At 35.2% G+C, this 14687-nt stretch overlaps 1 protein-coding gene across 7 annotated transcripts in view; it reads right to left on the reverse strand.

Annotated features, from left to right (window-relative positions):
• The window catches only part of Qki (QKI, KH domain containing RNA binding), a 116866-nt gene that overhangs the window by 61540 nt on the left and 40639 nt on the right, over window positions 1-14687 (reverse strand). For all 7 annotated transcript variants that reach the window (XR_003835275.2, XM_021186104.3, XM_021186105.3 and 4 more), the window contains exon 3: window positions 10397-10513. Coding sequence is in view for 6 of the 7 variants with exons in the window: in XM_021186104.3 (XP_021041763.1) it covers window positions 10397-10513 (117 nt within the window). In the remaining variant the exon portion in view is untranslated. The remainder of the gene's footprint in view (window positions 1-10396; window positions 10514-14687) is intronic.

Consider the following 14687-nt stretch of genomic DNA (forward strand, 5'->3'; position numbering starts at 1 on the left):
ATGTATATAATATAAAAATACAGTTTTTAAAGAGTGACATTAAAGTGCAAATGGGATGTGGTAAAAGAACTAGGCTAAGTAAAAAGATAATTTAGAGCCAATAAGACCAAGTTATATACTTATATAAAATTGCCCCCAAAATAGCATAAAATATTACTTCTAAAAAGTAACCAAAAAAAAGTAACCAATAAAGGAGCAGATGGACTGTGGTATGATGATAAGGCAGGAATAAGAAATATAAAGCACAAAAGAAGGTACAGCCTTTTTTAACTAAGAATTCTCTGAAAAAGTCAAAACTTACCCAATCTAAGGCATAATTATATATAGTTAGCTTTTCCCTGATGCCTGAAAAAGATGCTAAGTCTCCTAATAACACACAGAAGTTTAATTCTGCGGCTGATGCAATGGAGATTATATATACTATATATATAGTATATATAATATATATAATCTCCATATATTTATATATGTAAATATATAGAGAGAGATCAAATATATAATATATAAAAATGTCCTTTTTATAATTATTTTCTGAATATAAGACAAGCACAAAAGACATACACTAGATCATTGTTTGTATCTGTAACTGTAGGAGATTGGATGTAACTGAGTGGTGACATACCACAAGTGAATCTGATGTAGTTATTAAAAGAAACTGCTATCTATATAGATGTGCTCCTTTTAAATGCTGTTAAACAATGGTGTGAAGTCAAACTCATCGTAACAAAGTAAGGTGTAGAAAATACTGAGTATATTGTAATCTACAGAACAGGTAGAAAATTATACACCTGGGCTCATGTGTGACTGTTCCATAACTACACACAGGACAAGGAGGGTGAAAGGACTAGGCTAGTAAGGTGGCTCAGTGGATAAAAGGACCTGCTGCCAAGCCTGGGAACCCGGGTTCATTCTCTAGGTCTCACAAGGTGAAAGGAGAGAAACAAGTCCAGCAAGATGTCCTCAGACTACCACATGAACATGGTGCCTATACCCCACCCCATGCATGTAATCAAAATTTTTACAAAAGAAAAGAAAATTTCAAACGTGAAAATCTGCCCAATGCTAAAAGAAAAAAAAAAAAAAAACAGGTAAATAGGATAAAAGCAAAATTTCTCTTAAAATTTCCCAACAGATTTGATTTTGAAAGCACATGAGTATTTTAAAGCATAAATCAAGACACTAGCTTAAGCAATTCCTAAAACATGAAACCAAGTACAACAAATAAATTTCTCTGTGGATGTACATGATGTTACTAACTACTACTATTCTGAGTATTTTAAGGGATACTGATTTATATGTATAGTCAGATATATCCTAAAAAGAATAACGGGGTAAAATTGCTTTCATTGTCAACATCAGCAGCAGTGCTGTTTTTCCTGTTACCAAGGTTGTTTTATCTTAGCATGGAACAAATGAATCATCGTTTTACATTAAGGAGGGGAACTGAAACACATCACAACTGTTAATATGCATTCACAGTGGTAAGGAAAAGAAAAGCCTTGTTCTTCACCTTTAGAGAGTTTCTGAGAAACAATTCACTATGTAAGAGCTTTCTTCAAACTTTTAACATAAAAACTCTTATCTTGCTAGTAAAAAATAGGACCTGTTTTGCAAAAAGTAAAAAATTGAGAAAATAACCAGTACTTGCTTACATCATAGAGAAATCAGACTTAATATATGGAACAAAAATGAAGACCAGTAAAGATCTTAATGACTACACTCTTCTCACTATAAATATCCAAGAAATATGTGTGACAGCTATGTAAAATGCTACCATGAAAATGTAACCAGCCACCAAAATCTCAGAACAAATTAACAGTCCTTCGCATAAAGGCCCTGTTCCTTCCTCCTCCGTGCTCCACCTGCAACTCACTCTAAGAAATTATACCATTACCTTCTTACCCGTCTCACTCACCCTTTTCAGTTAAGATTTCACCCCATTTCTGCTTTTAAAAGAATTCACAATCAAGTATAGCTTAGTGGTAGATAAGACATCTTGGGTACATTCCCCAGTAGCACTCCAATAAATCAAATAAATGATTTTAAAATATAAGGTCCTTTTTATAAGGTCTTTTTATAAACAGCAGGAAGGGAAAATGGGGCTGAGTGAAGGAATGGCTTAAGACAGTGTTTCTCAACCTTCCTGGCACTGTAGCCCTTTAATACAGTTCCTCATGTTGTGGTGACCCCCAACCATATTATTTCTTTACTACTTCAAACCTATAATTTTGCTACTGTTAATGATTTGTAACATATTTGGAGATAGAGGTTTGCCAAAAAGGTCAAAACCCATTAAGTTGAGGGATATTAGCTTAAGGGCTCTTTTCAATCAATCATAATGTAGATGGCATTCAAATGCATGTGGTTTATGGATTGGGGGGGGGGGGTGATTGTTTGAAATAGGATCTCACTGTGCAGACCAGACTGCCCTGGAATTGAGAGACCTGCATGCCTCTCTGCCTGTGTAATGCTGGTGTGTTAAAAGGGTATGGTAACATACCTAACCCTGAGTATAACTTCAACAAGCATTTAAAAAAGAATATTTATGGGACATGAACTTTGAGTATTGAGTACTTATTTGGGGATATAAAGAAAATTAACATATTACTATTATTGAGCCTATTTTAGAGCTACCTAATACAATATTTAAAGTTAAAACTATAAGTCCAGAATTTACTCCTCAAATAACCTAACATGCAGTGGGGAAAAATGAGAAAGGCAATGAATGAGAAGTGCCCTCCTGAAAGAAGTAGTGGTGGTGGTATGGTTGGTAGACAAATAACAGTCCACTAGGCAGCTGATTGTCCTGCTGTTTCAATTTTTTCCACAATAAAAAGATGTTTAAAAAATTCATACCTGTGCTTAAGGTATAATTTACCAAGAACTGAGTATCCAACAGAATCAATAAAACAAGTTCTTTGGAGCTGTCTTTGTGTTAGATAATTGTGCCACTAGCTGTTAACACCATTGAGATAGAGACAAATGTTAATCCATCATGAAAATGTAACTAGCAAAATCCCTAAGAGTTCTTGAGAACTAATGGAATATAGTAATTCCAAACTAATTTCTCTCTTTCAAAATGTTGAAACAATTGTAACTGTCCATTTTAAAAATGGTTATAAATAAATAAATAAATAAATAAGGGGGACCTCAACCCTTAGACCTCTTAAAAAAAATGGAGGAAATTTTAGATTGTGCATACCGTTAATATTACTTGGAATTTCATATAGGGGTACTTTCACATCCCTCAGCATATAGCTCAACTACTTGGTAAAATACCAAAGGACAGATTATAATACTGCAGGGAAATCTAAAACTATGAATTACCATGATTCACTTTACTGTCTATAAAAGATATGTACATATGAACAATTATTTGAAAATCCAGAAAACATCCCAAACTGTCAGAAGCAGTTTTTAGAATAATGGTTTTGGTTTTTAATTATATTTAGTGCTTTTGTTTATATGTGTTATAAATGTGCCCATTATGTGGAGGTCAGAATCAGTTCTTTCTTTCACCATGAGAGTCCCGGAGACCGAATTCAGGTTGCCAATCTTAGCAACAATGACTCAAGTTCATATGGCACTTTCCAATTCTCATATAGTATTATATATTTACAAAACAAGTTAAATAAAAAGCAGAAGAAAGTTAGTGAATCTAATAAATTGCTTATGTAAGAAAATATTTCATTTGAGATGTATATGACTATTTAAGAATGTTATCTTAACATGATCTTATGTTATACTAAACACTTTGAGAGAAAATTCAAAAATCATACTATGTTTTCTATTACATAATATACCCCTGTCATAGTCACACAAAATACTCTACTTCCTTAGTTTTTTTTTTAAAGCACAGCTCTACAAAAAACAAAATAGTCAAATACACATTTAATAAAAAAAAAAAAAAAAAGCTAAGGTTAACTTTAAAAATTAAAGTTTGTACCAGTTTTATGCGGATTTTGACCTGAAAGCCCACATTCCAAAGAAAATGGCATGGTGCAGATGAATTTACCCAAGGAGATAGATGGTCTTCTATTTAGAGCAGTATTTTGCTCAATACAGGGAAATTAATACATTACTATATCCTTTTAAACCTCAAATCCTATGAGATAGAACAGTGCCACTCACTAGCTTCTGAGGGTGACACACAGCCTGAGTCAGGTATTGCATACAGTGGTACAGGCTGGTGCTATGAGCCACCACTATTAGCACTCCTAGAGGACAGGCAGACCTACCATACAGCCTCACAGTGAGCAGGACTCTAAGACTGCTGAGTTTGCAAATTCCTGGAGGACAGACTTAACTAACCTAACTTCATCAACTCTAAACACTCAATCATGGAAGGATTTGACTAAACAGGATGACGTATAAGGTAGGAATTCACAGGCTTGGACTTTTCGTTCCCTCCAGTTTATAATAGGAAAGAACCCACAGATTTATAGACTGATAGTAGAAATCTAAAAAAAAGTTCCCACCAAGACTTCTTTTGCTATAGAATAACTTGTCATTCCACAAAATTTCAAAGTATCTAGTTATATACAAAAGACAGTTGTGCTCTATGATTTAAAACTAGAATGGAATCTGTACAAGAACACAACTTTCTATTAGAAAACTTAAGACTAAGTCCTTGAGGAAGGATTCTGAATATCAAGGGAATTACTGCATAAGTTGAGGTTCCCTAGTTAGAAGTTATTATCAAGTACTTCAAAATACCTAAAATATTTTTGAGTGTTGACATGTTATAAATAGAAAATTCTGTAACTGCCAACACATGATAGGTGGTAGTCAAAAAACAAACAAACAAACAAAAACAAAAAACAAACAAAAAAACACAAGTAAACAGCTCAAAACTGTATACACTACAAGTTATATGTGAAAGGTATATACAAAACTTAAGTGAATTTCATGTTTATATTGGATCCTATCCCCACTACATATTTAATTATTTCATTTTTTTAAATTCATCATTAGAAGTTTTCAGATGAGTAATAATTTGTATACAATACCGTGATTCATTATGAGTGTATGTGTTCTTCATTTCCTGGCAACACAGCTCTCATTTAGTATCTTTATATACGGATGGGGTAATTGATAACTAAAGGTTATGGGACAGTCCCAGCATATGAGTGGATTGTCATGGAAACCAACATCATTTCAATTAAAAAGGTCGATATTTTCTAGTTTCCAGATATAGGATAGGAAACGGAATGAAAGGTTAGTTTATCAGGCTGGAGAGATAGCTCAGTAGTTAAAGAGCACTGACTGTTCTTCCAGGTCCTGAGTTCAATTCCCAGCAACCACATGGTGGCTCACAACCATTCTGGTGTGTCTGAAGAAAGTGACCGTGTAAGAAGAGAAGAAGAGAAGAGAAGAGAAGAGAAGAGAAGAGAAGAGAAGAGAAGAGAAGAAGAAGAAGAAGAAGAAGAAGAAGAAGAAGAAGAAGAAGAAGAAGAAGAAGAAGAAGAAGAAGAAGAAGAAGAAGAAGAAGAAGAAGAAGAAGAGGAGAAGAGATTGATAAAAAAAAAAAAAAAAAGATGACCTTATCATCAATGGCCAATGTCACCAATTGTTTTTCCTCAGAGAAGCCTCATATAATCTCAAAAGGAGTTCAACAACTAGAAAACCCTGGAATATGGCACTCCCAGAAGAAAAGAAAGCCTACCTTTCCCCATGTCTCATTTTATATGACTTGTTCATGTGTATCCCTTCAATATCTTTTAATAGCAAACAAGCTAGCCTAAGTAAAATGATATTCTGAGTAGGTCTCTCCAGCAACTTGAGAGGGAGATTAGAAACATGCCATAGAGCTGAACAGAAACCAAAGGTGGGCTGTGCTTGGTTTCTGCAGTGGAGTTCACTCCTATAACTTCTGAAATCTAATATAATCTCCAAATAGTGCTCAAATTGAAGCAAATTATAGGATATATCAGTAAGTGCTCCCTAAAGACGTGACTATTGATTGTGAGTGTCAGAATTCCCTAGACACCTAATATCGGTACTGAGTGGTCTGACAATATGAAAAATACTGTCACCTATGAAAAAGTAAGAAAGCAAGAAAGAATTCAATAAAATGTTCAACTGGCTTCCTAAGTTCCTTTGTTGAAGCATTTCTATGGTATTCACTGTTGGATAAGCCTTAGAGTAAAATGTGAGACATCAAATGACACAATGTAGGCTTTGTTTCAAGTTCTGACTACCATTTTTCTGGCAAACCATTCAACCTCCCTGACAAAAGTTTTCTCACATACAAAATGCAAATGATAAAACCAAGATTAGTTGAAAAAATGTGTGTCAAATACTAAGAAAAGAGTTAATGCAAAGTATACAAAATAAATAGGACAAAATTAACACAAAGTAGCTCATTTTCACTTGTAACATATTTTCTAACAATGCTGTTACCACAAACATGCTCAGCTACAGAAAACACTGCCATCCATATGCTGCCCAGGACAGACAAGACATTCCTGAGAGCATTCTAAGTTCTATCAGTTCCTGCCCATGGTTTCTGTTAAGTAGTCCTGCAGGCTACTTGAATTTTACAACAAAACAAAAATCAGTGCTGGTAAGAACAATTATAATGAATTATTAGCAAAGTAAGAAAAAGGAAATAAAATTGACATATTAACTCACATACTCAAGCCAGCATCTTAGAATTACATGCTACTATCTATCTTCCAGGAATATTAAAAGCACACAGAGCATGCAATCATCACTATTTGTCAAACCTTCTTCAGGGAGCCAAAGAGAGGCACATTATTCTCTTATGACTTGGAACTACAGGGCTAACCATTTGTGGGTATATTTCTAATGCTTACTCAATGACAAGTATTTACTAAATAGCAAGTAAAGTCTATAAAAGACAGTATGTGTTGTGTTTAGTGAAGGATTCAGTCAACAGACAGTACTTTTAATGTAACATTTTTGTTCAAAGTACATGAAGCAGTAAGGAAACTAAGGTTGTTTCTCTAGCTTTGTTAGTATTTTATCACATATAGATAAAAGGAATAAAGCTAGGCAAATTTCCTTTGTAACTATTAAAACATTTATCATTCTTATTATATTATTATTTATGTCAGTACTTACCTGTTCTTTATGTCATTTACCAAACAGACAAGTACCAAATGAAAATACCTTCCCTTTTCACTTCATTATCAACACTCTAGAAAGCACATCAGGGTTGGGGAAGAAGGCTCAGAGGGCAAAATACTAGCTATTCAAGAGTGAGAAACAGTTTGGATCTTCAGAACCCATGTAAAAAAGTCGTGTGGGTGTAAGATCCACCTATAATCCTAATACACATGAAATGAAGACACAGAGAATCCCTGGAGCTATTCAGGTACTAGCTTCTGCCAACAAATGGGAGACCATGAATCAATATATAGGGTAGAGAATTCAAATGAGAGACTCTGACACAATACCTAAGGCAGAGAGCAATTAACAAAGATGTAGGAAAATATTAGTCACATAGAAGCAGTTCAAGTTATCAGGTCAATCTAGCATTTTTAACAACACTGAAAATGTATTCTGCAGCTCAATTCATTCTCGGGTGTTTTCATTTATTTTACTACTGTTTTCTACATGTGTATAACATATACATATGTTTATTCTGTATATGTATGGTACATGTGATATATATTATATATACAACATATATACACATATAACATTTATAATCTCAATAGACAACAGGAGAAAATAAAATGTGGGAACTGTTTACCAGTAAGGTTAAGAATTAGAATCTCCCAACAATAGAGAAAAATCCTACAATGACATGTTATACTCAGAAGTAAAATAACGAGACAACAGGAAATACTATCATTTACAAAAGTAAAATAATTGTAGTATTCTCATATTACATAAACACTACCTCTAGCCTATAGTTTAAAACAAAATGTATTGTCATTATCCTTTGAGTACTTGCTCATATCCATCGCCTTGTTCTAAGTGTTTTGCACTTAAAATTTGTTTAACTCTCACCACAATGCTATACAAGGCGGAATTAAGGTTCTAACCTAAGCAATCTGAGTAATGCTCACTCTTTATCATTCTGCTGTGCCTAAGACAGGAAAAAATATTCTTTGCTCAAATCTAAAAACACAATTCCAAATTTCTAATTCTCACCTGTTGAGTATTGTATGACCAGAGTTACATTAATGAATTCAATCCAAATTAATAGCAACTTAAAAAGGAGTAGCAATAATTTCTATAAGAAACAACATTTCTTAACTAGTGGACATAAACTACTTTTTTGGTAAAGATAGGTGTATCTTAAATTGTCAAAACTTTGCATTCAATGTTCTTAAGCAACTATATCAGTACTGTTCAAGGCTACTGTCACCACCCTATGGTCACTCACTCATGGAAGCTAAAATTTCAGATTACAACACACCTATTTCTGAATGTTTGTTTAAAATGTTCATTTAAAAAAATTAAATACATCTGTTTTAGTCAGGGTTTCTATTCCTGCACAAACATTATGACCAAGAAGCAAGTTGGGGAGGAAAGGGTTTATTCAGCTTACACTTCCATACTGCTGTTCATCACCAAGGAAGTCAGGTCTGGAACTCAAGCAGGGCAGGAAGCAGGAGCTGATGCAGAGGCCATGGAGGGATGTTACTCACTGGCTTGCTTCCCCTGGCTTGCTCAGCCTGCTCTCTTATAGAACCAAGACTACCAGCCCAGAGATGGCACCACGCACAAGGGGCCTTTCCCCCTTGATCACTAATTGAGAAAATGCCTTACAGATGGATCTCATGGAGACATTTCCTCAATTGAAGCTCCTTTCTCTGTGATAACTCCAGCTGTGTCAAGTTGACACAAAACTAGCCAGTACAACATCTAAAGATGTTCTAGGGGAAAACATAATTCCCACAAAAATATCTATAAGCTATATAAAAGGTTCTGTTTAAAGATATGATCAACGACTTTGCTGCAAATCTCCTAGCTACCCATTCTCTGTGCTAAACAGAGGGGCAGTTGAAGTCAGCTTGTGAGGCTCAGGTAACACACTCATCACAACAAAGTCACATTTGTTGTGCTTGTTGTTGTTGTTTACTGAAAATTCCATAAAGTCTCCTAACATAAACTGACCCCAGATTTACCATTTGATAGCTCCTTAAAAAAAAAAAAAAAAAAAGAAAGAAAGAAAGAAAATCACCCTTAAGAGTAACAATTTTAATGAATAGTAGTAAACTAGTAGGATTTAAAATCTTTTTTTTCAAAGATGGAAATTTTAAAGCAATGTACCTTATAATATTCCAGATGAAAGGCAACAAAAACCTCCTAACAATATTTAAAGCAAATAGTTCAGCATCAATGGATTGATTAAACTGACAAAACAATTCCCACATGTTTTCTCTCCTTTCCCTCCCTTTCCTGATCATACACACAAAATAATTATAATAGTAATAGTCACAATAACAATAATCAAGTAGAAATGGCAGTAGGAGTTAAAACTAAAGAGCACATTCATTTACTAAAGTAAGATGTCTAGAAAACCACTTTTAGTCAAGAAAAAAATATTGCTAAAACTACCCCCAAACTCACCTGGTCACTCTCATTTAGAGTTTATCGAAAGAAACATTTTAGGAATTGAACACAGTTTTATGTCTACAACCTCAGCTATCCGAAAAAGGGAAGAAAAAAAAAAAAAGATGATAAAAAGCTTAGAAGTCAGTCTGGGTGACTTATCAACGTATCATCTCAAATTATTTTCTTTAAATGTGTAAAAGAGATTCCATCTAAAACCTAAAGACCTGGTGATAACTCTGTGGTAGAGTGCTTGTTCGGCGTAACTCAAGCCTCTATCCCAAAAACAAGATGCCACAGTCTTCCCCCAAGTTTTAGTTCCGTATCTTTACATATAATATGGTAGTCAAATTCTTATAGGTGGTTCTAAATTATAAGTGGCAAAGCATGTTATCATGCTGGAATGACAGATACTTCAGCTCTTGAATTATAATAAGCAAAAAACTAGGATAATGTCTTAAAATGGTTCCAAAATTCTTACTTAAAATCATAAAGATTTTGGGTTATGCCTAACATCTATGAGATATGGAACTTGATTGTACTAGCTAATGTTGTGTAGGAATTTTTCTCAGTGGTAGAGGGCCCAATCCACAGCGGGTGTAACTATCCCTGAGCAGGTGGTCCTGGATTTCCTTAGAAAGCAGGCTGAGCAAACCATGGGAAGCAAGCCAGTACTCAGAACATCGAGCCCCATGGCCTCTGCATCCGTTTCTGTCTACAGGTCCCTGCCCTGTACAAGAGTAAGCTCGCTATCTTGCTTTTTGGTCATGGTGCTTCCTCACAGCAGTAGAAACCCTAAGACAATTACTAACAGGCAAAAATAAAAATCACTCACAGGAAGCCATGACTGTAATCAAGGACTTACCTTCTTTTTATCCCTCATTGAGCCTTTGCCTCGGACCATTATTTTACATCCCGTTTCTGCTTCAAGTTGTTTAGCTGTAAGTCCTCTAGGTCCAAGGATTCTCCCAACAAAATTAAACTGTGGGGAAAGATAATATAAATTATTCACTTGATGAAAGTTACATCAAAGTTATCTGAAAGCATACATATGTGTTTGTTCACTCAGTCTCCTTTAAACATGAACCAAGAAGTAAAACCTAGAATTCACTAATTTCTTGACAAGTGGATGTAAATCATTGTTTTACACAGAATTTTTATTATGTATTAATGCAAACTATAAAGGATGATCTGGCTAAATAAAGGCATTTTATTGAGTTGTCCATCAACACAGAATCTCAGCCAGAGTAAAGAATTAACACAACGCTGGATACCATGTACATCATGAATCCTTTCTACAAAATAAAAGTCCTTTAATAAGAATAGTTGGGAAAGAGTTCTGTTTTACGTTCATAGCAAGAAAAATTCTGTCTTCAGAGACAACTGTTTAAGTGACAATTTAACATGCTGCTAGTGCATTACCACTCAAACTATGATTCTACCCAGTGCTAATTATACAACTCTTTTCAGCATACTTTTTAAAATGACATTTCTTAATCTTATGCATCCTTACTGACAAATGTCAAGACAACACACTTCTCAGAGCATGCCATGAACTGTGCACAAGTACACATAGATCAGTGTTTGAGGCATGCTATTCCATTAATCTAATTATTCTTTGGGGGTTTTTTTATTAGATATTTTCTTTATATACATTTCAAATGCTATCCCGAAAGTTCCCTATACCCTCCCCCCGCCCTGCTCCCCTACCCACCCACTCCCACTTCTTGGCCCTGGCATCCCCCTGTACTGGGGCATATAAAGTTTGCAAGACCAAGGGGCCTCTCTTCCCAGTGATGGCCGACTAGGCCATCTTCTGCTACATATGCAGCTAGAGACATGAGTTCTGGGGGTACTGGTTAGTTCATATTGTTGTTCCACCTATAGGGTTGCAGGCCCCTTCAGCTCCTTGGGTGCTTTCTCTAGCTTCTCCATTGGGGGCCCCGTGTTCCATCTTATAAATGACTATGAGCATCCACTTCTGTATTTGCCAGGCACTGGCATAGCCTCATATGAGACAGCTATAACAGGGTCTCTTCAGCAAAAGCTTTCTGGCATATGCAATATAATAATCTATTTATTCTTGCTATATCCTTATAGATTAATTGGTGAGTGTATCAATAGTATCTTAGCTATTCCCTGCCATCTTCCATTCCTGCATTATTTCACTAATATTTTAGATACCCTTTAGAGTATGCATTGAGTAAGACCAATCCCACTGGAATTATTTACTTTGAATATTTGTTCAGATGTGTTCAACACAGGATATAGTCAATTAAAAGTAAACTCTGTGTGTGTGTGTGTGTGTGTGTGTGTGTGTGTACGCGCACGGGCGCAGTCACCTATGCATGCACATGTGGAGGCAAGACTAGGTATCCTCTATTGCTCTCTACCTTATTTCCTCTAACATGGTCACTCACTGAATCCAAAGCTCAAGTATTCACCTAGGATTGATGGGTCAGGATCTGACTATCTCAGTCTAACCACATGTGGCTTTTATGAGGGTGTTAGAGAGTCAAACTCAGATCACAAAGACAGTCACCTTCTTATTCCATCACGTACTTTGTTTAGTTGTAGTATGCTTCAATGGAACAGGGAATGGCCTTACAATTTCAAACTGAATTAACAAATCATGTATTCAAGAGTTGTTAACAAGTAACTTAACAGATGTGAGTAGTCTAAGAAAAGAGAGCCAAGTTTCCTTGCTCTCTGCAAACGCCCTCTGAAAAACAGCAGTTCTGCCAGATATTCCTCAATAACAGTTGTACACTAACCAGATCTTTGACCTAATCATGTGGAAATGCTCCATGGATTCAAAATGGGTATTCTAACTGTATACAAGTTTACTGAGATATACACTTTGGTTCTGGCTAAATTAGATATGCATTTTTTTAATTTGCAAGTTCTTTAAAAATAAAAAGTTCTTAATTTAAAAAAAAAATTATATATCAAACACAGGAAAACAGTCTGAGAATGCATGATGAACAGAAACATGTTTTACCTGTCTAGCTGAGTCCATTTGTAGGGGGAAGGAAGGTGTTTGTGTACAGGCACATCATATGTGTGCATAAAAGTGTCAAATATAAAAGTCAGAAGACAACTTTGGGTGTCAGTTATCTTCCAAACTAAGACAGGGCAACTTTGCTATTTGAAACTCTGTATACCAGGAGACTTGTCCTCTGAGTATCAAAGGACTCTGTCTCTGCCTCCTACCTCCCTAAGATACAAGGTTTTGCTACAACTGTACATGGTTCAGAGAGTTCAAACTTAGGTCCTTATACTTGTACAACAAGCATTTTACCTATTTAGCCATCTTCCCAGCCCCTATGAAAACAATTTAGCAAGTTGATTAACAATTAAAGAAGCTTTACCCACATCATTTATCAAGCCGGTTAGTCTACCCTACCTACCATGTGTCCACAGAAAAAAGGCATATCCTACTCTTCTGACATAAGAAGTATCTCTTGCTTTAACTATAGCCATAAGACTAGAGTGAAAAATTTAATTCTTACAACTATTACTTACATTAAAATTATTTTTAAAGCAGATAATACAAATAAGAGTCCATGACAGATAAGATTTCCTTAACCCTAAAAAACGAATTACTACTGTACCCATGAGCCAACAAATAGTTAAGGTGTGCTGAAGTGCATACCATAGGTACTATAACGCAACTGGAATTGTCAAGGTCATTCTTCTCAAAATGTTTTAAGCAGGAATGAAAAAAATTTCATTGTAGCAGCTGCTTTGTCTATTGCAAACAATTTCCAGGTTAATGTGCTATGCCTTACATTAAAACTCATTCTGTATTGATTTATCATGTCAGTTCTGCAGCTTCATTCAATTAAAACAATGTCAAAACGCTTTCAAAGAAAATCATTTCAAACACCCCCAGCTAAGTACAACTTGAAAAGCCAACAGAAGGGAAAGAGAAGAGAAAAAAAGGCAAAAAGAAAAGATGCTCATTAATCTTACTGTTTGACTGCAGACCTTTGCACCTGCTCACCAATTATATTTCTACCAAGTGGCATGTTAGTTTCTAAAGGTTTAACAATCATATCTAATGCTATTCATTTTTGCTCACTATATTTTAAATACAAAGATTTTTCCCAGTGAGAAAATATAAACTGTGAAAACTCCAGGAGCTTCCTTAAAGGAGTACAATGAAAAACGAAACCTCCTTGTAAGACACATCCAAACAAATGACTGATTAAAAACTCAATTTCCAAAAGTATCTCAGAATCACTAGACAGGGGGGCAGGAGAGATGGCTCAGTGGTTGGGAGCACTGACTGCTCTTCCAAAGGTCCTGAGTTCAAATCCCAGCATCCATCTGTAATGAGATCTGACGCCCTCTTCTGCAGTGCCTGAAGACAGCTAGTGTACTTACATATAATATATAAATAAAAAATAAAAAACATTTTTAAAAAAATCACTAGACAGTAATTTCTGCTTAAAGTTTTGTAATCAAAAAGTTATAAATTTTTGGATTTTAAAGTTATAAAAGAACATGCAAATTTTGGGGTGCATTTTTTGTACAAGAGATAATTTGGGGGATGTTCAATACCTGAATCTGGTTCTTAGCACCAAGGTCTGGGTACTCAAAACTATCTGTAATTCCAGCAACAGGGACTCAGACCTTCTCTTCTGGAATATGAGGTCACCTGAACTCACATGTGTTCACACCAACTCCCATAGACACATATTTAAAAGAAAAAAAATTAAAAAGATGTTTCTTTTATATAAAAAGTAGTGTTTATAAATACCTAGCCTGTTTATTAACACTGGTATTATCTTAGCACTGCTGGAAATTAAACCAAGTGCCTTACACATGATAGACAAGCACTCTACTACCAGCCCTATGTCTACCGTTTCTATAATTTTAAGTAGATATTTTACAAACCCTTACATTTTATACCACATAATCAACAGAGTAGAAATTAAACACAACCAATCATAAGAATGTGGGGGGGGGGGGGGCAGAATTTTCCCTGTCCAATTAATTTAAATGTTAATACAAGAAGCCTGTGATTGGACAGGGAAAGGGGAAGCAGAGCTAAAAGTTTCAGAAACAGAGACAGGAGGAAAGAGAGGAAGAAAGAGGGAGGGGGAGGAAGAAGATCCAGATTCCTCCAGATTCCACGTGGCTTTAAATAG

Source organism: Mus caroli, unplaced genomic scaffold (assembly GCF_978045245.1).
Source record: "Mus caroli unplaced genomic scaffold, Mus_caroli_1 scaffold_18, whole genome shotgun sequence".
Taxonomy (NCBI): Eukaryota; Metazoa; Chordata; class Mammalia; order Rodentia; family Muridae; genus Mus; species Mus caroli.